The 22,571-nt window shown below is 42.1% G+C and overlaps 1 protein-coding gene across 4 annotated transcripts in view; it reads right to left on the bottom strand.

Annotated features, from left to right (window-relative positions):
- lsamp (limbic system associated membrane protein) overlaps positions 1–22,571 on the bottom strand; it is a 754,238-nt gene that overhangs the window by 34,838 nt on the left and 696,829 nt on the right. For all 4 annotated transcript variants that reach the window (XM_078167295.1, XM_078167294.1, XM_033630981.2 and 1 more), the window contains one exon: positions 20,265–20,390. In XM_078167295.1, the coding sequence (XP_078023421.1) occupies positions 20,265–20,390 (126 nt within the window). The remainder of the gene's footprint in view (positions 1–20,264; positions 20,391–22,571) is intronic.

Genomic DNA, 22,571 nt, shown 5'->3' with positions numbered 1-22,571 from the left:
TCAGCAGAAACGAGAGACTTTTGCATATCCAGTTAAAAGTTCCTTGTAGCGGCTTTAAGTCATAATGTTACGAGAGAAAAAGTTGTAATATTGTGGCAATATCAGGTGTTTTCCCCCAAACGGTTTTCTAGATACTCCTTTGTACCACATGAGCATGAAACATACCTATTAACACAATGTCTTAATTAGAGTTTTAGTAACCACACACACAGATGGTTGAAATTAGAGGAAAAACCAACAATGTCTTAAACTAACTTTATTGGCAATTAGCAATTATGTCAGTTTCTTTCTATTTGCAAGTTTTATAGTCTCTTGAAATCTCTTCTGTTTTGGCTACCAGCAGAATGACTTCTTTCAAAGACCTACAGGCTCCAGTGTGTACCGTATGTTGTTAACAGTAGTTATCACTCGACTCAATCAGTGCTTTTGGAACAAACCTTGAATTTGAATCTTAAGGCTATTTGTAATGGAGAGCACTCTGTTATTAATGACTGACAGTTTTGCCTTGTGAATGCTGCACAACTGGGTTTGGATTAATGCACTCTATATGAAAAACTTTAGTTCATGAGATATTCACTTTATCAGCAGGATTTGTAAAGAACATTTTGCACATTTCAGTCAATTATTTAATGGCTTTGTTTATTGAATATTAATCATAATTACTTATTGAATATTTTAAACCTTGATTGATTGCGTGTCTTCTAGTGGGTGCTGGAATGAGTACTCGGCTCTGTCAGAAGGTTGTACCTAACTCAGAATTATGTCGGTTGAATTGGATTTGGCTGTTCAATATAAATATTAAACTCTCCGTTCCTTTTTTCCATATAGAGTTTGAGAAGGGTTCAGTGGGACTTTCCAACATGTCCTCTCGCTTTGTCATTGGCCGTTCACGTCAACATATTATGAGCTAGGTATCCCTCTGTGTCTGCTATTGACGTTCCTGGATGCGCCACCAATGCGGGTACATCAACAAAAGCCTGGGGTTAGGCTGAGAAAAAAACATTGTGGTTTGGCATTTGGGAGGCAAACTCCAGACTCCCGGGTGAAAGTCCGTGGTTTCTTGGACCCATCCACCATCCTTCCTGCCTGCCCTATGGGGACTTTCCAGCTCCTTATATTATGTCATTATCAGCAGCATTTCAACCTGACTGTCCAGTGGTGTATTACACCGTCACGACAGGTGCTGTTTGGCCAACTGTCAGTGTATCATAACATTGTGAAAGATTACATCCAGCTGCATTACATACTGATACTTTCCAGCCGTGTATCATACCACCGCAAAAGGTGTTTTTTGGTGTCCGTTGTCTGACCCCGACATCTCTGACAAAGCCGTATTCAATTACTTCGGAATGAGAACAGGCTGGACTTTCAGGGTGACAGCAATGGTCATGTAATATAGTCAAAATGCCAAGTTAACTCCGCAAGCTAATGCGTGCTATCTATGCTAATGGCAGAAGCGAAAGGAAGAAGATAACCTTATCTCCGAGTCTGACTGGGTAAAGCCCTTCTTCTTCTCTTCCTCATGAGGCATCTGCCTCAGTTACCCTCAGGCTTACCCTGACTCTGTGTCTGTAGCTGCCTGTATCGGAGAGTCACCAAAGAGTCACTGAAATGTCCCCAGAAGTAAAGTGCACGCTGACTAAACAAAACAAGCATACTGATCCTGTCTGCTCGGCTTGAAGAATCTCAGTTGACTAGGGGGTCTCCAACTGATCATTCCAGTCTTCAACTTTCAGGAGGTGGCCCTACTTTATGCTTTGTCACTTCCTCTGCTCCCATTATGATTCCACTGGAGGTCCTTGCCTACAATAAATGTAAATATGGGTCGTAATAAGCTGCTTGTGCAAAATACCTATCGTGTCCTAATTTGGGGAGGACAGTCTGTACCATCACTCTCATAGGCTTTTACTTAGATTGAGTCCTGCTGAGGCCACAGCATTTATTCACCCTGTTGGAAGCCTTTGTTACATCTCTCCACTCATTTATTTTGTTAGGTTTTTCCTGTCACCTGTCTGGGAGCGGCCCAGTATGACCACATTATTTTATTACTGACTACTACTCTACTGGAGCAGAAGGGGGATTTGCTCAAGGGCATCTGAAGACAGGGTAAAATGGAGAGAAGACCATGTGTCTCCATTATGCAGGGATTCAAACCCCAAACCTTCAAATCATGAGTTCACTTCTCCTTAAGGCTACTGCCTGTGGCTCGGGGCTCTTGAAAAAAGTGCTTATGGACAGGGGAAAAAAAAGTGCTGAGTTTCTGTACGGTTGTGACTTTAAACAAGTATGAGCTCCAGTGTTCTGCCAGCCCAGCGGTGACTACACCTAATGAGGCTGGGCAGACACAGGGCAAGCTGTGCTCGTGATGTTCTGTGCACCGTGTGACAGCAGACTGATTTCAGACCAGCTGCTGATGATGCTGATTGTAAACAAACAAGGGAACAGTGGCAGTCAGCAGATCTCAGACCTGCTGACAGACGGATTAGCAGCTGTCTTCTCGTGCTTGAGTGAGTGTGCACACATGCACGCGCACACACACACACAAACTTGCGCACAGCTGGAGACATGGAGCGGGAGGGTTGACCTAGGTTGCTCTGACAAGGACCTGTCACCACCTTACACTTCACTCCCACAATCAGCAGGCTTGTCAGCTACTCTCTGTCACTGACAGCTTGGCACACAATGATGCGTGCCTGTGTGTATATGTGTGTGTGTCTCCTGCCTAATCTTCTCACCCACTCCTACTACACGGGAGTTACACTACTGAGGCACCTATGTATCTGCACTCTTGCCGGCTCTACTCCCTCCTGAGAGTCAGAGAAATGTGTGTATACATGTGTGTGTTGCTCTCTAGCTCCATGCTTCTCCCCCAGACAGCCAGATGAGGTGCAGAAAGGACAATTGAAGTGACTGTCATACTCTGCTGAAGGAAGAGATGGGAGGATGATGGAAAGAGGGGGAGACAATGAGAGTGAAAATGAGGGAGAGGAAGACAGAGCGACAGCTGAAGATGGATAGACAAAGAGTTGCAGAGGGGAAGAGGGAGAGAGCTTTCCAGACAAGGTGACAGTCCTGGGGAGACTTTCCTGAGCCCGGTATTGGAGCAGGGCCGACACACAGCCAAGGCCGGCGTAGGAGGGATGTCAAGGGCACTCAGCATCAAACCTCTAAGAGGCTGCCCTGCCAAGCACTGTTATAAAAGGGTTATGACTTCAATATTCAGCCGAATCATATAGCGTAGGAGTGTGGGCTGCGGTCCAAATCAATTCATTTGGACAGATGTCTTTGTTTCAATGGAACTGTTGTGATAGATTCATAGCCTACCATTTACAGTTAGCTGATGCTATTATCCAGAACACCTTAAGGGTTCGGTGTGTTGCTCAAGGACACTGTGACAGTAAACATGACTGCTGATGGACATAATAGGTATTGAGGAAGTTAAACCGTTGGTATTTTGGTTACAGGACACAGACGTTCGTCCATTTAACCGCCAGGGCGCAGCATCATAAATACATCAAGGCGTCTTTATGACCGGAATTTAAATCACCGGTGTCTTACTACTTTCACTGCGAGCTCCTCAGATGTCCAGATGTGTGTGTCTTTGCTTGAGTGGAGCCAGGGTTCAGTGTGGTTGTCCTCCACACAATACTAAATGACTGACAAACTCTATTAGACCGGAGAGGTGAGACGATCTCGAATGCATAATTGAACATTAATTAACTACTGGAGTTACTATAACTAATGATGAGAATGATTGAACATCCAATGAAACTGGCCATTTGCATACTAAAACACGGTTCTGTTCGTTCTCTCTCAGTCTGCTGCCTGCCTCCCTTGTCATTCAACTTCTTTCTTTTCCACTCCCCTTCCCTCCTTCCCTGGGGATAACATAACTTCCACCAGTTCCTCCTCCTTTCTAGCTCTGCACGGGTCCTCCATGCGTCATGGAATACCAGACGCAGCCAGAGGGCATGTATTTTTCATACTTGTCTGACCACTATTTTGGTGGTCTGGGAGGCATGCAGTGAAGGATTCCTTGCTTGACCAGCGGCTCCATTTCCCCCCTCATTGTGCTCGACAGGGTGCTGCCATTCTCCCAACCTCCCACCACCCAGGAGCTCCAGTCTGCCACCTTTAGCAAATATTCTGAGAGAGTTAAAAAAAAAGAAAGAAACAGAAGTGGACTGAAGCTGGGAAGCAGCCAGCTAAAAAGACCAACATGCTTGCAGGTCTCAGCACCTGCATGTGATGCAGACAACACAGGTAGTACACACATGTACAGTATCCCATATGTGCATTCACACTTACTGTCTCTAACACACACACATACTGTACTATTCATCGTCCTTCTTCTTTATCCTCTGTTCTTTGTCCCATCCTACTGAATATCCTTCACCTCTGCCCCCGTGTTCCTCCATGCTCTGTTGATCATTTGATGGCACAAGTCCGAGCATGAGCTACACAGTCAATATTCACTGCAGCGCCCACGCAGAGGCTGAACAAAAAGCGTTTTGATAAAAAGCACAAGAATTACAAGATACTGTGCTACCTACAGCACTGACCACCATCTCACACAGGTAGTGCAGATGTCACACTGCCTCTGCGGATAGTATTATAAACTGTCTCGGCCTCAGATCTTCAAAGTCTCCCTCACTGCCTTCAGTGTCTGTGGTCAAAGGAGCCTATTTAATGAGACAGCCCTGTAATGACCCATATTGTGGATGTGTTGCTGGTGTTTATCCTGTGGTCTTTGAGCTGCTTATCATGTCTAACTGAATGGAGCTGAAATTTCACTCTCAAATTCTTTACACATGGTGCATATATTCTCTTGATGAATTATACTGATGAGGGGAATCCAGGTAAAAGCCATTAATGTTTACTGATTAATGAAATATGTATATCTTCTCATTAGAGAAAAGGAGAGTTGGAGGACTTTTAGGCTCCGATAAAACTGTGAAAAACAAGAAGTCTGCCAAATTGAATTAAAAAATTAATCATCATTGGGAACTGCCCTTTAAAATTAGATATTCTAATATTTTCTGATCTGACGCCTCTATTGACAGGATGACATCATTTGTCTGTGCCTTCTTGAATCATTAGAAAGGTAAGGAAAACATTGTGGGTCCGGGTAAATTGATCATCAAAGATCACCCCCATCCTTCAGAACCTCCGCTGGCTCCCTGTCCCACAACACATCCAATTCAAAGTCCTTCTCCTCACTTACAAAGCCCTCCATAACCAGGCCCCCTCCAACCTCACTGACCTGCTCCACCTCCACACTCCTTCCTGCAGCCTCCGCTCCTCTGATGCCAACCTCCTGACTCCACCACGCAGGACCAAGCACCAGACCTGGGGCGACAGAGCCTTCTCCATAGCTGCCCCCCCCCACTCTGAAACACTCTCCGGAAACACATTTGAGACTGAACTGACCTCTTCTGATTTCACTCATCAAAACTCATCTTTTCAAAACAGCTTTTAATGTGTGAATGATGTTGTGTGTATGATCGTTTTTAACTAATGCAAAGTGTCTTTGAGTACCATGAAAAGCGCTCTTGGATAAAATGTATTACTGTTATCACTATTATTATTATTAAAGATCCCCTTCAGGGAAAATCAATTTTTTTATCCTTGTGAACATGTTCATGTGGTGTTTTTGTGCGCTACAGGACATAATATGAGCAAAATAAGCTGAACTCCATGGCTGAGTATTTCCGCCTTGGAACTGCAGTGTACAATGCATCAGTCTCAAAAACCAATTGAATTCTCAATCCAACCTCGCCACATAAAGACGTTTGGTCATGGACTTTCCACATCCAGATACAACGTGCAAAGTACCAAGAGTGCATTGGTTGTTGACGTTCTGGGAAGCCTTGTCAAGTTCAGCCTGTTACATGATTTCTTTTCTTTCACAATACACTTCTGTTTTCACAGAGAATTTACCATTTACATGCAGTCTCTCTCACAATAAATGCACTACGTCGGTACAACACTGCAAATTGATGTTTTTTTTTTCTCCTTCAACAACACACGCACATGGTTGGGTTTAGGAAAAAAGAACAGGGTTTGGCTTTATAATCTTACAGGAACACCGTTCTCTAGAGTGAAAGTCAGTGTTTGTTGGACCCATCCACCACCCCTCCCACCTGCCCCACTTGGACTTTCGCCATCTTATTTTCGTTCTTGTCCTGCCGTGTTTCAAGAGAATCAAGATTCAAGAAGTTTATTGTGATATGCACAGTAGAAAACTCAGCACCGCACAATGAAATTCTGAATTGCCAGTCTCCCTTCACACAAAACAATAATTAGAAAAAAAATTTAGAATTGAAGTTAGATTTAAGAAAAAATAAAAAGAAACACAGCTGACATTGCTGGGCACTGTTAAACTGTTACAGCAACAGGCCGCATAGCATGACTGCCCAAGCGCCGGATTTCGACGACTTCCGAGTGAGACTGGGTTGCAAAAGCACCGAGACTTCCTGGGTTTCATACATCACATGTCTAAAAAGCCAATCAACTAATGGGGTGGGGCTTTTCCTATCATTAGCAAAACACCACATCAAGATGAGGGGTGCCAGAGGAGAAGCCAGGCTACATACTGGTATTTTGCAAGCTAAATCTCACTTTTAATTCAACTTGAAAGTCAAGCTCATGTTATCTAGTCCTGTTTACAAGCAGAGGTTTGTATGTTAGATGAGCAGAGTGGAGGGTGAGCAGGTATGCTCAAGCTGCAGGTGAGCAACTGAGGGGGATGACTAATTTGCATATTCATGGCTCCATGCATACTAAATGAGATACAAGGCGTAGTATTACACCTAAGCTATATTAAAACCCCCTGAGGCCCCGATGCCATATAGGACATTAAGTGACACATAACTATTCTTAGAAAATCTCACTTTGAATGGCTGGCGCTTACATCTCTGTTGTAGCTTTCCAACAGCCCGTTCAGAGACTTTATAAAACTACTAAATCTAATTATGAATGTCTTCAGTGATTATTTATCCATTTATCCATGCTGAGAGGAGTTGTTGTTTTTATTAACCATGAGCTGAAGCCTACTGTGAGCAAGAGGTAACCCATGATGCATTGGGTGGAGTCTGTCAATGAATCAGAGGGTGTTCTGCTGCACTGTAACAGAGCTGATCCAGAGAACATGCAATGGACTGACATGACACTCAGGAGGATCAGCAGGCGCTGTTGTTTGCGCAGAAAGGGACATAATGAGGAGAATATTTTGAATGTCATGTACGCATTTAATTTGGCTTTCTGAGATGAATTGGCAGGAAGTATTACAGTGTAAATCAGTGTATTACATGATATATATATATATATATATGCAGTATGTAGACATATATACATGTAAATAATCCAGTCTGCCCTCTGGGAGTGCAGGGAGTGTAATATGTGACTCGTTTTGATCTGTGTTTACTACAATTTTTTATTTATTTTCCCCTGACCAACACAGCCTAGAATATCAAATTTATAAAGTCTTATATCTGTGCCCCTCCCATCCAGCTGGGTTGGGCATGAGACTGGAGGTTACTGGCAGATCTGAATCAGCATCTATGCTTGCCTCTACCGACCTCAGACCAGACCTCATGCTTTGGTCCTCCTCACTGCACCTTGTCTACATCATTGAGCTTACTGTGCCCTGGGAGGATGCTGTGGAGGAGGCCTATGAGCGCAAGAGCCTTAAGTATGCCGAGCTGGCACCTGACCCTGAGCGTCGTGGCTGGCAAGCAAAGGTTTGCCCAGTAGAAGTGGGCTGCAGAGGCATTATAGGCAAGTAAACTACCAGGCTGTTCAAAGAAATGGGAATTCGAGGCCAAGCCCAGCATCAGGCCATCAAAGCCCTCTCTGGCACAACCGAACAAGCAAGCCAGTGGCTATGGATTAAGAGGAAAGACATCACTTGGGTCCTGAAATACCACTCACAACAGGAGGGTATGAAGGAGTAAAAGCAGAGGGGCCAGGTGTTGCCGATTAGCCCTCTGGAGGTGTTCTGAGTCTATCAGTGAAACACTAGTTAAGCAGGGTACCCACCTGATGAATGACCCCAATGAAGCTTTTACCCCCTCACCCAGCATGGCTCCAACTCTAACCCACAATCGCAAGCATGTGCAACAACAATCAACTAGTTAAACTCAACCTCGATTAAAGTTAGGTAAGTTCTTCTTCTGTTAGTTTCTTCTCTTTTCTCCCCTCTCTTCCCTCATCAAACTGAGGGAGTAGGGAGAGGTAGAGTGTGCAGCCTGGTCTGCCATGGGAGTTAAGTCCTCACAGACATCTCTCCTTGGCTTTGCCTTCCCTATGCTACTTCTTACTATTCTATCTACCTTTCCCCTTCTCTGCTTTTCTATCCATCTAACCCTTGGCTCCCACTCGGACCCCAAGATGGCACTATTACTCACACACACAGTCCTAAGTATGTACATCAGGGATTGTAACATCTAGTCTTTAACTGAACTGTGAGACATTTCCTTGTTTGTTTTCCTTTTGCATTTACGGTCATATAACTTTTCATACATTAATGTGACATCACTGCAGTTTATATATTCGTATAGCCAAGGTAGTCCTGGAAAAAAGATGTTTATGACATGATTGTGGATTGTAGTGCTGAGATTTTGTATACATAATTAGAAATGATACCAGATGGACCAGAGAGATGAGAAAATGGCATATACCTCTGAAGGGCTTTTCTTTCTTTGAAAAACTCAATAATATGTAATTCTGATGAACAAAGATGAATTCTAGGGGTTTAATCAATGCTCGTGAAAAGGAGTTTAGGATTGGAGGACATCTATTGTTGTGATTAAAATATTTAACACTTGGTATAGGAAACAACTGCGTCCTTGGTTGAAAGTAACTAATGTCGGGAAACAAAGAACACATTGCCCCATCGTTAGGTGACCCATCCACTCACCTCAAGCTCATCCCTGTGAACACTTTGTTGCTATGTAACAGTAGTTTTCAAAGATTTGTGCCCAGGGCACACCAAAGGGCTGGTTAATATCTCAAGGCAAACCTGTATTTACATCTGTGCACAATTGCTTCTATAATGTGTGTTATCATTCTTATCACGACATAAGACAATAAAAATTAGGAAAAAAATACGACAGGTAGCTTTCGTGATGCTGTCTACTGACTACTTTTAGTGGTAGGTCGTCTTCGCTGGTGCTTTGTTGTAATTTGCTTCGCACAGTAAAGTGACCCATCGTCCCAATCATGCCTTTCTCCTTTAAAATATGATCATCCCTCACACTGGCTGCCAATCAGGGCTTTTGATGCGTCACACACTTATAATTCCCACCTGCTAATGGCAACAAAAAGGTTCCCTGTAAAGGTTTTGTAATTCAGTTCAACTAAATTATCATTTTTAGCTAGAGTTTGCCTCCTCATTAGGCACTGGGTGTGCACAACATACTGATACAGTCAATTAAAAAACTCACTCATAACTTTTTGTATAGATCTGGTAAATATTGCCATGATAATGTATGGTTATCACAAAATTCCATGGCACACCTGGATTGGCATCACAGCACACCAGCTGAGAACCATTGCTCTATGAAAATGACACCTCACTTCCTGTTTCAATCCAGCATCATTATCATAACAGCTAGAGGGCTTTGTCACTTTTACGTAAAACATATGTCGTTTGGGCCACTTACTGAAATGGCTGATTCTGATGTCACACACACACACACACACACACACACACACACACACACACACACACACACAGAAAAAGAGATAATGGCCACTCAATATTTTGTTCCCTAAGTGCATGATAGAAAGGGTTAATAGTCACACTCAGTTTCATCCAGGCTATCATTTGTGACTGTTGTAATTGTTACACTTTGCTTGTTATCTGCCAAACAGCGAACACAACCCTTTGGGTGAACTGGTGCGTTAACCACTCTAATGAGCACCTTGTTTGCTCTGCCCGCAGAAGTCCACGTTCTTACTCGTAATGAAGTATCTCCTGCCTCATTGTCACCTTAGATCATGCTCAAAGGCTTGTAAAATTTACCTTGCCACAGTATTCCACATTTCATCTGATGCGGTCTCAACACAGCAGGTCCAAAATTCTGCCTAAGATCTGCACTTGCAATGTATTCTGAGACCTCGGGAAGAAATATTTTCATTTCAGTCCCACAACCCCTTAATTACAACAGTAGCTCAGTGATGTGAAAGCAATAACCCGCCTGACCTCTTGTCTCAATGACATAAACAGTGTCTTTGATAGAGTCTACACACATATCCCCAGCACTGAAAACTGTTCTGTTTATCTTGCAATTCATCCAGCTGGCCATTGTGTCACTAAGAAAGCTAACATATTTACATGTTCATTATGTCCTTTTTTCATATTTTTATGGTAGTTTTTCTGCTCTATATTCATATTCTTGGCTGCAGCAGGACTTTCCCTTCATTTTTTCCCCTTTAGATATCTTTATGGTATGTTTATTGCATGCACCACACACCAAGGCAAACCTGCTTCTTGGTAATAAACCTTATTCTGATTCTGATAGCATGTCAGTTATAATCTAATTAGCTTTGTGATAACCATGCGGCGGAGACAACAATAGCAGAGAAATAAGATGCAGAGCTGAGAAAGAGTAGTTTCAGCTTGGATGGCCCCGTAGAAACAGATGACAGCTGTAATCAATGTGGACACCCTGAGAAACCCTGCTATTAACTATCTCATAAAGAAATCCTGGGATGGAATACCAATTTAGATAGTTGGCTGAAAACATTTAACTCCAGCATTGGAGGCATCGTTTGTCACTCAGGTTATATGAATTGTATGGGATTGCTTCAGGTTTTTACTTCTGAGCCTTGGAGAAAAGAAGTTTTATAGACTAAACTTTTCAACAGACGTATTCACAAGCTGGGTTGTTACAGTCTGCAGTCTGATGACTTTCTGGGTCGTTATTGTGAGTTTGTCAGTTTGGTTAGTTAGGTAGTTCTGGAGTTTTGCAGTTTTGTCAGTTTGACTGAAAGCAGCTTTTTTTTAGCTTCTCCTTTGGCATAAATTGCTTTTCGTGTTTTGGATATTTGTAAAATATAATTAAACCATGGCACTACTGCTTGGGTTGAAGGGATTACTTCACTCACAAGATTGTGTAGCAATTACTCACCCAATGTCACACTAACGTCTTGAAGAAACTTTAGTTTCTCTTTGTGGTGAACAAAGAATCCAAAAACAGAAAAATCTTGATTTGAAGTTATATCAGATTGCATTTAACATCAGTAAAATTAAATCAAAATATCTGTTTAGAAAGTATCATTTATCCAGTGGTATACAAAGTATTTTCCAAACACATGCTTTTTCGCAACACTGTTACCATGTAAAACACTTCAGCATAAACAGTCTCATGCACACATGAGTAGCGTACCTGGCCAGACACGTGCATTTTAACTCAGCTCAACTGACCACATGTGCAGAATCAATTACCTGTTTTTGACAGTCATGGGCTCACTTAGCTTGGCTTGGCTTGGTTTAGTTTGGGTCATCGGCTAAGCGCAGCAGGGATTCGAATTTCCATTACAACAGGGCCACCCACTTGAAGGTGTGTCTTCAAACTGGTGATGGCTTGTCTTGGGTGATGACGTTTAAAAGCAGAGTGCTGATCCACAGCTTAAGTCCCCTGTTATTTTTGCTGCATGTGTTTGTCCACAGCAGGGCAGGTAAAAGAAGTTTACCTGTTGGAGGTGAGCTGTTTGCAGAGGTGCAGTAAGAGCCTATTGTCTGCAGCTCTTCGTCAACATCTCACTGTGGCTGTTTCTGCTTTCACTCTTCCCTCCTGCTGTATCATTAGTGTCTCTATTGAAGAAAAGCTTCTCACAAAGTTTCACTAAATCAGCGATAAACAAATTTCATGTCCTATAGATTCTTCCCAGTAAATTGAATTGAATTTCCCCTCAGGGGATTAATAAAAGTAAATAAACTTAAAATAAAACTTAAAAGTCCCCCGGTATTTTGTTATGTAAAATTTTTTATTGTGAAGCAGCAGAATAAGGAAATGTTGAGTTTTCGAGCAGCAGCTTCACACAACTTCTAATACGGCTGATAGCGAACATGAAACAGTAAAAAAAAAACCCAGATATCTAAAGTAAAAACAGGACGCAGGAGAGAAACTAAACTCCAAAGCACAGAGATTCAGTCAGAAGCTACAGAAGGACTAAGAGCTGAACACACGTAGATTTAACAATGTCTTTTTCTCTGGTCTGCAGCAGACAGGAGTGAATAGAATCTCACAACACACACTGCTTGTTTTACAGGGAGAAGCAGGGTCATCAGGGGTTGGCTGCAGTTGGCGAGACGTTGCCGCTACTCGCGTGAGGGTGGATGGACCGACCTTTGGACCTACTTGGGAGAAGGTCGATCTCTGGCGCAGCTTAGAGTGCCACTGCACGTCTAAACTGATAATGGAAACGGAAATCTGTGCAGCATGGCTTGTCTTGGCGCGGCCAAAAGTGACAGTGGAAAAGGCCCACAAATGCATGCGCTTGACCAGAGGTGCAGTTTTTATTATACTTCACAAACATGGTCCCTCTTTGCTTCAGGTCATCAAGAATGTTTGCCATTTTGGGATTATACGTTCAGTGAAGGCATGTCAGAAAACCAAGACTCACATAACATGTGAGTAACTGACATACAAATGATTGTTTTGTGTGTGACGTATTCCTTTAATATACTTGGTAGCTGCTAGAATATCTGACTTATGTTCTGCTATGTTGAAAATGGTCTATAGTCTGGGGGTCTGGTAACACTGTGGTTACCCAGTAGGCCATAATCTTGCAAGTATGCTGAAATTTGACTCAGGCTGCAACTAATGATTACTTTCATTATTGTCTGTTCAATAAAATATCACAAAATGGTGGAGTAATCCCATCAGAATTTGATAGAGCTCCTCATTAAATGACTCCCGAAAAGTCCAAAACCCCAAAAAATATTCACAGCATTATCATGAATCACTAAGGGAGCCAGAAAATATTCACATTTGAGAAGCTGGAAGCAGAGAATTTGGGCATTTTTTCACCTAAAAATGACTCAAGGTAATTAATCCATTATCAAAATAGCTTCAAATTATTTTTCTGTTGAGGGAGTAATCGGTTAATCAACTAATTGTTGAAGCTCAAAGTCATATTCACTCTATTTGTCCATGCAGAACCCTTGGGCTCGCTCCACTTTAAAGTTAGTGGCCACAAATGCAGATAGGGTAAGGACACTTATTTTAAACCAGATGATAACAACAGTAACACCAGTAACAACAGTACATGGATAAGATGGTGGCTAGGTTTTGTCATAAATGTTTGCAAGCTATATACAAAACTGTCTGCTCATAGCTGTAGCTCTTCCTTGTGGAATAGTGCACACCCCCACTGCAGTTTTTCTGAATGTGAATAAAGTGTCAACACATCTTTACACTACAAACTGTAAGGCAGAGTTTGTTCCTCTATAAAGGGCATACAAAATGTTTTACTTCAAATCATTTCACATTAAAAAACACAGTTTATAGAAAGGATTTTCATTTGAAAAGACAAACCACAGGTCATCAGTCTGCCAAATCAACAACTCTCGGCTGCTGTCATCAGGGCTGGACTGGGATAAGAATTCAGGCCAGGAATCTAATGTCAGCCAAGGCTAATCTCCACACAGTCCCAAAGGACCACATACCCTGAAGCTGTGCTGTCGAAGCATTTCTCATATTCAAGTCTTCTAGTTTTATTACTACACAAAAACTGCTTTAAAAACATCCCCAAAACAGACAAATATTTCCTTTTTCAAGAGCTAGTCTACTGCACTTCCATAGTTAAGGCTACAGAAATAGATTTATATGCTGTTTATTTCATCAGAGCTCTGACTGGACTGCTGTTAAACATTTCATAACTCTGGTAACTTAATAAAGGTCAGCATAAATTCAATCAGGAAGACTTCCTTTATGTCTATCCATTCACAGTTCTTTCTCTATCCCACTCCCACCGTTTCCACCAATCAGCTGACTCTGGATGTTCCCTCTCCTGGTTAGCCACTCGAAATTTGCCGCAATCTCCTTCAGCCATTCATGTTGCTGCTGCCAAACTTTAAACCTGTTTTCCTCTGCTCCTGTCAGCCTCCTCCTCCACCTCATTCACCTCCAGCCATCTTATCCAGAGCCCAGGATGAGCTCATCAAAGCCCACTCCTCTTCACATCCAGATCCTCAGCTCCCTCTTCATCTCATCTCATCAACACCACAAGCATCCAGACCCGGTTCCCCAATCTACTTTGTCTTTACCACCTTTCTGGAATAGATGACTTCACAATGGGGTGTAATCGCCAAGGACTTTTCACATTTCTCATACTTATGTGCACATAGAAATAAATATTCTTTTCTCTCAGAACAGATCTCTCCTGATTGAAGTGTAATAGGCAGTGGTGAAAAGTAACTAATTACATTACTCAAGTACTGTGCTATGTACAGTTGCAAGTGATGACTGCCAGATATCATACCATTAGATTAAGAGCAGGCGGGGGTGGCTGATGTTCTCCAGTTTCAAGTGACTGTAGCTGCCCCATGTTGTTTTCCTTTTGATTTACCCATTTAATTTTGCATGTTAAACACTGGTCTGACACTCTGGGCCAATCAGCTGGCCACGCCACCGGGAATTCTCTCGGTGCTCGTGATGGCCAGTCTGGGCCTGACTGTCATTAAACTGGTGGACTGTTTTCTCATTCAGCTTGAAAAAGATATTATAGACTGCCCTCATTTTAAGACAGAGTCTTGTCTATGAGTGCGTTTGCATCTGTGTGGTGGTGTTTTTGCACTTTGATCTATCTTATGAATAATGTAGTCACTGGAGGTTGTGAGTACAATTGAATTTTGTTGACGTTAATAATGACTGACATATAATAAAAGTCTTTTTATGATTGGTTAGGCATTGACAATATTTTGATGCCTTTTGTTTTTACAAGGTTACCTAATCATTAGAGCAGTCATCTGCCAAATCCGGGACTACTGTGACCCCGAACAAAACAACAGTCTCAGTTCAGTGTAGTTAGCTATTAGCGCTACTGGTGACCTTATGACACTGCTCATCTGAATGCTTAGATGTTCTGGATGAGTGGATGCTTGTAAGGACCTTTAAACATTGCTTCATTGTGTGTTTTATGCTAATAAGAAAGAGTCTTTTTGCCTTAGCTTGCATTATTAGTCAAAAGATGTAATGTTGCTAATTTTCATTGGCAGGGCTGGGTATGGGTTCATGACACCTTTAAGGTATTGACTGATATCCCCCAGTAGATGACCTGACATGACTTCAGCTAGATGATCTGACTGCAATTGTTCCCAGAACTGGTTATATGAATAACAGGGAACAGCAGCTTAAGTGACAGGAAGCACCTACAGTACCTAAAATGCTTGTTTGTTTGACACTATAAATTGTCATGTACCAATTGTTCGTCTTTCTCACGAGATTAAGACCCTCAAATGTGCAACTCTATGTCTGAGTGTCTCTTATTTTAGGTCATGTTTATGCTACAACACTTCTCCTGACAAACTAAAGCCCATGCAGTGTGTAGTGTGGTGAAGTCAGTGTACTGATGGAAGTGGTGGGTAAGTATGCTTCAGTATTTCAACTTCATGCTTTCATTTTCATGGTGGGTATCAAATCAAGAAGAAAAAAAAGGTACCAAATGAAGTACTTTATCAGTATTTGTACCACTTTAAGGGTACTGGTATTAATATTGTATGTTTTTAAACAATACCTAGCCCTATTTTTTTTGGGCAACTTACTTTATTTCAGTTTTTTGTTCATCTACTGAGATTACTGACTCTGCTAACAAGTAAATCAGATTTTGTCATTGTTTAATGTGAGCAAAATGAAAGACGATATGTTACTTAAACCTTAATTAAGAACATTTCCTTCTTCAGCTGCTGCTAATTATCCGAATGCCCTCATATGTATGTCTTCTCCTTCATCCTCTTGATAATGTTCCATATTTGTCTGCAGGCGTCTGCTGCTTCATTTCAAAATAGAGTTTTGTCCTTTAAAGAATTCACAATAATGGTTCCTCTATACCCCTATAACTATAAAAACACAATTCATCTGCAGTGAGAATGATTTGTGAGATCAGCCATACTGTCAGTAAGTTTGAACCTTTATGGAGACCTATACTGTACCACTGAGACTTGACTCTAGCTCTGAATAAAAGACTTGAGTCTTGACTTGTGACTCATCTACATCTGTGGTCTCAGCAAATAGTCGAGAGCCTCGCTAGCTGAGCGAAGGAGCATTACCGCCCAGGCAGGCGAAGGCGTGAGGTAGTGAGACGACAGGTTGCCAAACATAATTGTCTCTCTCAGCAGTCCCCCAGATGCTCTCGATCTGGGTTAGACTTATGGATTCTGGGGTGAAAGACACCCGCAATATAGCAAAAAAAATAACAACAGTGCCAGTGTTGGGTCCCCCCATCTCTGGAGCCACATGTGCCTGTGTAGACTTACAGGATCCAATCCTGCCAGGACACTGACAGGATTTTCCTTCTATCACACTGTGTTCCAGTAACTGTTTTCAGTTCAACAAGTAAGACTTGTTGAAGGTGGTCTGCCCACTGCTTCCTCAACATAACACAGAGAAAGGGAGTGATAAAAAGAAAAGCTACCTTAGGGCATACATTGTATAGGGCTTACAGAGGTGTAGTTAGCAGCCCATTCAGTCCATGGCAGCTAGAAATATCTACTGTTAGATATTGCTTTTTCTATCCCTCTATATCCATATCTCCATCCATATTCTTGGAACAAAAGCTGTTTAAACCTGCAGGGGAGTTTTACCTACAGCAAGCCATCTGAACCTTGAAAGTTCAACTTCAGTTTGAAATGAAGAAATTGAAGAAGAGCTTTTACTTTTTACCACGTACTTAAAAGCAGCCAGTCAGATCCATACGGCTTGCTGGATTGAGCGGAACAGATCACTCTCCTTTAATGCAAACAGACAAAAGAAGCAAATGCACCCATCCAAGTTGTTCAGCTTCCAGGTGCGCGAGACAGATTTGATTGAACATGTCTGGAGCGCTGACAAACTGATGCAGTAATTGATAAAGACGCGCAAATAGAATCGCTTTCAATCGGCACCAGGCCCTGATCAAACTGAGATGTTGTCAACTTGAGCATCTCCATCCATCACACTATCAGTGGTGGGAGACATTATTCTTTTTTCTGAAATTGGATTAAATCCCAAAGCAACAGTGTCGCCACTATCTGAAAGCACATATGTGGAGAGGTGTACTGAAACACTGCCTGTACACACTTTGATAGCATGTACAAACATCAACACAGCTATCATACATGAAGAGCTACCATATAAGATACTGACCCCATGGATAGATAAACATGCTCTTACGAACGCAAAGCTGGTAGCCTATAATCTATACAGGAAGTTCATTGTCTCTGTTTTCTACTGCCTTTATATGTCTCATGTATATGTATGAGTTTAACTGCTTACAAAACAAAACAACAATGCTGTAAAGCCTAAATCAATAAAAATGAAGCATGATTTGAGGAAGTCTGAACAGCTGGAAAACTTCACATTTTCTCCTTAAAAATGGAGGTTGTGTATATACAGTCTTGGCACAGAGGCACGGATGAATTTGAAGTTGGAGGGGTACATGATAATCAATTAAAGCCCAGTTCAAACCAATGATGCGCAACGAGACAAGTTGAAACTAATTGCAGGCGCTGGTCTGCAACATTTTGAAAACCCGCCAATTTAAACCAATAAGACCAGACGAGTTGATGTATCGTCTCCAGCTTTCCAGCTTTTCATTCTTATTTTGTAGCTGAATATAATTTGTAGCTTCTTAAATTATGGATAAGAATAGTGATAGTGAGACTCTTGCTAGAGCTACATTTTCAGGGTGCTTTCAGACCTACAGTTGTCTTGCTTTGGTCCGAATCAGGGACTATTTTTGTTACAAAGTTGCATGATGGCCTAGAGTTGGTTCGTGTTCTCACGGCAGCATTTACAAGCAAACTGGTCAAATTCCTTGTTCAAGAAAGCTGCTCTTGATGGGTCAGAATTTCCATGTGGGAAAAATCCAGGAAGTAAAGCAAACGTTGAAGAAGAGTACACTTGCAAGATAAATGTGACACTTTCTAATGTCACAATGGAGGGACAACTACGCAGGTTGATTTTAGTGCTCATCGTGTACTATATTGCTGTCATTGTTCATTTTAGTCAAACCATACAGTTTGAAAACGAGGCGCGGCTCCAACTAGAAAACAATGTTTTGATGCATTGGATGTGCTGAATGTGCATATTAAGGCAGTACAGGAGGAGGTGCACATTAATAATCCTCCAGGACTGTAACATGCTCATGTTGAACCCAAACAATGTGTCATGTGACTGCAGTTGGTTCAGATCCAGGTCGGAACACCTTCTCACCACAAACCAACTGCACCAGAGTTCGTTTGAGACAGAGCAGACCACCTCTTCAAGAATGTCTCGGTCTGGTTGTTTGTGCGATTGCTGTGTTCTAGGGCTGTCAAAAAAAATTTGAAGTTCGAAATATATTTGAATATATATATTTTTTATAAGTTTGAACCTAAATTTGATAATTCGAATATCATTAATAATTAATTAATACTATCAATAATGTTGTATATCACAGCGAATCCCGTTCGGGCGGAGATGGCTCGCGCACAAGCCGGGGCCAGAGAGGGACGCAGCGATGGAGGGAGAGGCGCCGATGGAGGAGCCCGCTGCGCCAACACCACCCACTGTGCTGTCCGCGATGTGTGACCTGTTCGGGGAGACATACAGGGAGAGCGTTGCACCTGCTGCCTCCCTGCCTACCCTTTTTGAAGAAGAGATGAAACGTTACCAGAATGAGACACCACTACGAGCCGACCAGGATCCCCTCTTGTGGTGGAAAACTACGCACTGAAGTATCCAAACATTGCTCAGATAGCGAGGCAGAAGTTGGTCATACCTGGCACTTCAGTGAGGTCAGAACGGGTGTTTTCATCCGAGTGTCACGTTCATATTGCGCCAGCAATAAGCATCTTATTTTTTGTGGGTTTTTTTGTAAAAAAAAAAAAAAAAATAAATAAATAATAATAATAAATTCGGATATTATTCCAACTCTACTAAATTAATTAGAAACTATTCGAACTCAATTTCATGGTGCTTTTGACAGCCCTACTGTGTTCACACCTGCCCAAACAAACCGCACTGAGGGCAAACAAACTTGAGTTCAATTGAACTGAACCAAACAGGGCAGGTGTGAAAGCACCCTTAGCTATGAAGAAAAGAAAGACCCAAGCATCATTGGCCCTGGTCATAATAAATATGCCACAATTATTTAAATAACCAGCACTAATTAATCAGTCAATGAGTATGTATGTGTGACAGCAGCAACCCACTGTCCGACATCAACACACCCCGTGATGATGGAGACCGATATATGTGTCAACAGCCGCAGGGATGTAAATAAGATGAACTCAGGCTAAGCAGGAACGGAGGGTTGCTGTCTGCCACAGCAAGCAAACACGCCGTCTATATATAAATGAGATTGTGCATGCTGTGGTCCAGATGATATTTCATTTGAAGTTTCTATGAATATAACTGACAAAGTTATGGTTGAAAATCTAACAAGCTTTCTTGACAAATTCGGATGGACTTTTGCAAACTTCAGCTTGTCAGTTTCTCATCTACTGTCGAGTTGCACACAGCGCCGGGCTTCAACATCAGAGCATATGGTAAAAATTACAATAACACATGTAAACATTGATCAGCATTGAACGCTGCACTGCCGGACAAATCTGCCAATGACTGATGCACATAAATATTGGACTTAGTGGAAGCCTTTCTACACGTATGTGTTCATAATCTATTTGTTTTCATTCTAGCACTTTTTCACCTTGGAAATTCATTATGCTTTGGCTCCTAGCAGAAACTGGTGCTTTCCCTGCACAGGCAACAATCACAGGGCTACTTTGATACTGAAGGAAAAGTCTGAGTGTGATGATTACTATCTGAGATCTGTATCTCTGTGTCCATCCTTAATGGACATTAGATTTCCTGCTATCACTGTAAAGAGTGATTTCCGCTGTGGCTGTGTTTGTGTCTGAAAAGTGACGTGATGATTACACGATAATAGAGATTTAGCTTCACCTTAAAATAAAAAACAATCTGGTATTAACATGCTAAAATAATCGTGCACCCTATTTGCCTGACACGTAGACTGACACAAATGATAATGAGCACTGTTTGGATGATTCTTACCTGAGGGGTTGAGCAGCCGCCAGGTGATTGCAGGGTCCGGCCTGCCACTGGCCAAACAACTGAGTGTCACGTTGCTGCCCTCATTCACTGTGATGTCCTCTGACACCTTGTAGATGTTGGCCGGAACTGGGGACAGAAGAGAAGTGACATCAAGGTTAAAACAATTGCTACTATTTATGAGTTTGGAAATGGAGTACTTAGAGCGAAGTGTGTTGGGTTTCACACCGTCCAAGAATCAGAGTTTACTGAGAGGTCTCGGATTTTAGAGGATACCTGATATTTTGCTGCTTTTTACATCACTTGAAAAGCAATAGTGTTTTATTCATCTCTCTGTAAAACACATTTCAACTAAAGGAAAAAACCCAGACTTTTTCATTATAAAAAAAAAGTACTAGCCTTCTATGCCAGCTGCTTTGCCCCCATAACATCCATTACCATCTCTTCAGATAAACCACTGGCTACAAACAGAGATTAAATGCAAACACAAGCTGACCTTGATTCTCTCAGTAAGAGGAAGAGTTTTCGAAAAGCTTTGGAGAACCTTTTCTTTCCCACTGCTAAAGCCCTCAGAGGTACTTACAGTAAACTTTTTCAACCCAGGATCCAAATAAGTAATTTAATCTCATGCCCCGGGACCTGAGCTCATGAAAACAGATTGCTCCTCTTGTCATAAGGGGACCCACCAGACGCTTGGCTCTGACTCTGAGTTCAGACACATACCTTCAGAAAAGCAGGCTTTAATATACAAATCAAAATTTCGAGGTAGAATGAATCTTTTTATATGCATGTATGTGACACTGATGTTCAAAGTAACACGGAGTGTTCTCATGCCAACGCTGCGTATAATGATCACCCTGCCTTGTGATCACCGTCTAGTGCTCACTCCCGTTGTTCTCACTCCCACACAAACAGAGACTCAGTGAGCAGGAGAGGGGAGGGAGAAACCTTTACTCTGGCAAAAAAACAACTCGGATGAATTAAGAAGGTACAGTCTGTTTTAAAGCGAGTCAGCAGCAAAGATGCAATCAATCATGAAGGATGTGGAGGGCATACATCACTGTTTCCACAAACTGTGGGTGAAGTGGCTGGGATAAGGTATCGTATATACAGATATGAGGCGAGAAACACAAATAATGATCAATGACTTTGGAATATGATAAATGTTGGAGCACGCAAAATGCGGGCAAATGAAGAAGAGTAACTTTTTCTTCTTATAAAGTCATGATAAGAGGATTTACTATTCTAATTTCAGGTGCGTGCATGTGTGTGTGTGTGTCAGGTCTGCAGTCCTTTTGGCTGGACACACCTTAAGCCCCGTTCAGATCAAAGATTCGCAACGAGACGGTTTATTATCTCTGTGCAACAACTACGAGCTTTCCAAGCTTATTTTGTGGCTGAATATAATTTGTAGCTTCTCAAAATATGAATGAGGATAGTGATAGTGAGATACTGGCTACAGCTGCATTTTAACCAGTCAGTGAGAATTTATGTATGTCGGGGCATAAGCACATACAGTGAGCATCAGCGACCCACCATCCGACCCCGGCACTCCATGAGGATGGAAACAGAGGGCTTGGTGGGGACAAAGCACCTCCTGCAGCAAGTAAACACGCTGTCTGTGATCATTTTGACTTGACCAGTGGACTTCACTACAAGACAATTGGCTGTACAAACAGGTGAGGTGCTTTATGTTCTAAAACCAGCCGCTGGCGATTTGACCAGCTGCGTCACAGGTGAGACCATCAGCCAGCTTGAGTCGAGCTCAGACAGGCCAGTTCACACTGCTGCAACTTCTTAATAAGACATTTTTGTTGAGCCACAAGCGTCACGGTGGTTTACATTACGAAAGCTTTATGACAAAATCCCTTGACAACACCAACTCCCATGTGCACACAGGCAGGAGAGGGACAGACACTGTGCTGCTGCCAGAGGAGCTGCTGAATGAGTTCCTTATGAGCGGTAAATCAGTAAAAGAGTCTGAGAAGTCCGGGGCTGTTCATGAAACATTCAGGACGCCTGGAACCCTTTGCGAAGTCTGTAATGATTTCACTTTCAGCCATGCTTGTTGTTGCCGTCGGTAACTGTATGACGTCAATATGTCAACATGTCGAAAAAAAGTTTCGAGTTTTTCATATGATATTAAAAATTATAACGGTATTATCATGAACAAGATGATATGACATGCCCCTAGTACTTACATGTTTTGATCGGCAAGATAATCTCTACAATTGAACAACACTTTTGTTATTTTTTAAGCATACATGCAATTGCCACATGTAAAAAGCAACAAAAGCCAACACTGCTTCA

This window comes from Epinephelus lanceolatus, chromosome 4, assembly GCF_041903045.1.
Source record: "Epinephelus lanceolatus isolate andai-2023 chromosome 4, ASM4190304v1, whole genome shotgun sequence".
NCBI lineage: Eukaryota > Metazoa > Chordata > Actinopteri > Perciformes > Serranidae > Epinephelus > Epinephelus lanceolatus.
This window is presented reverse-complemented; position numbering and strand designations above follow the sequence as displayed.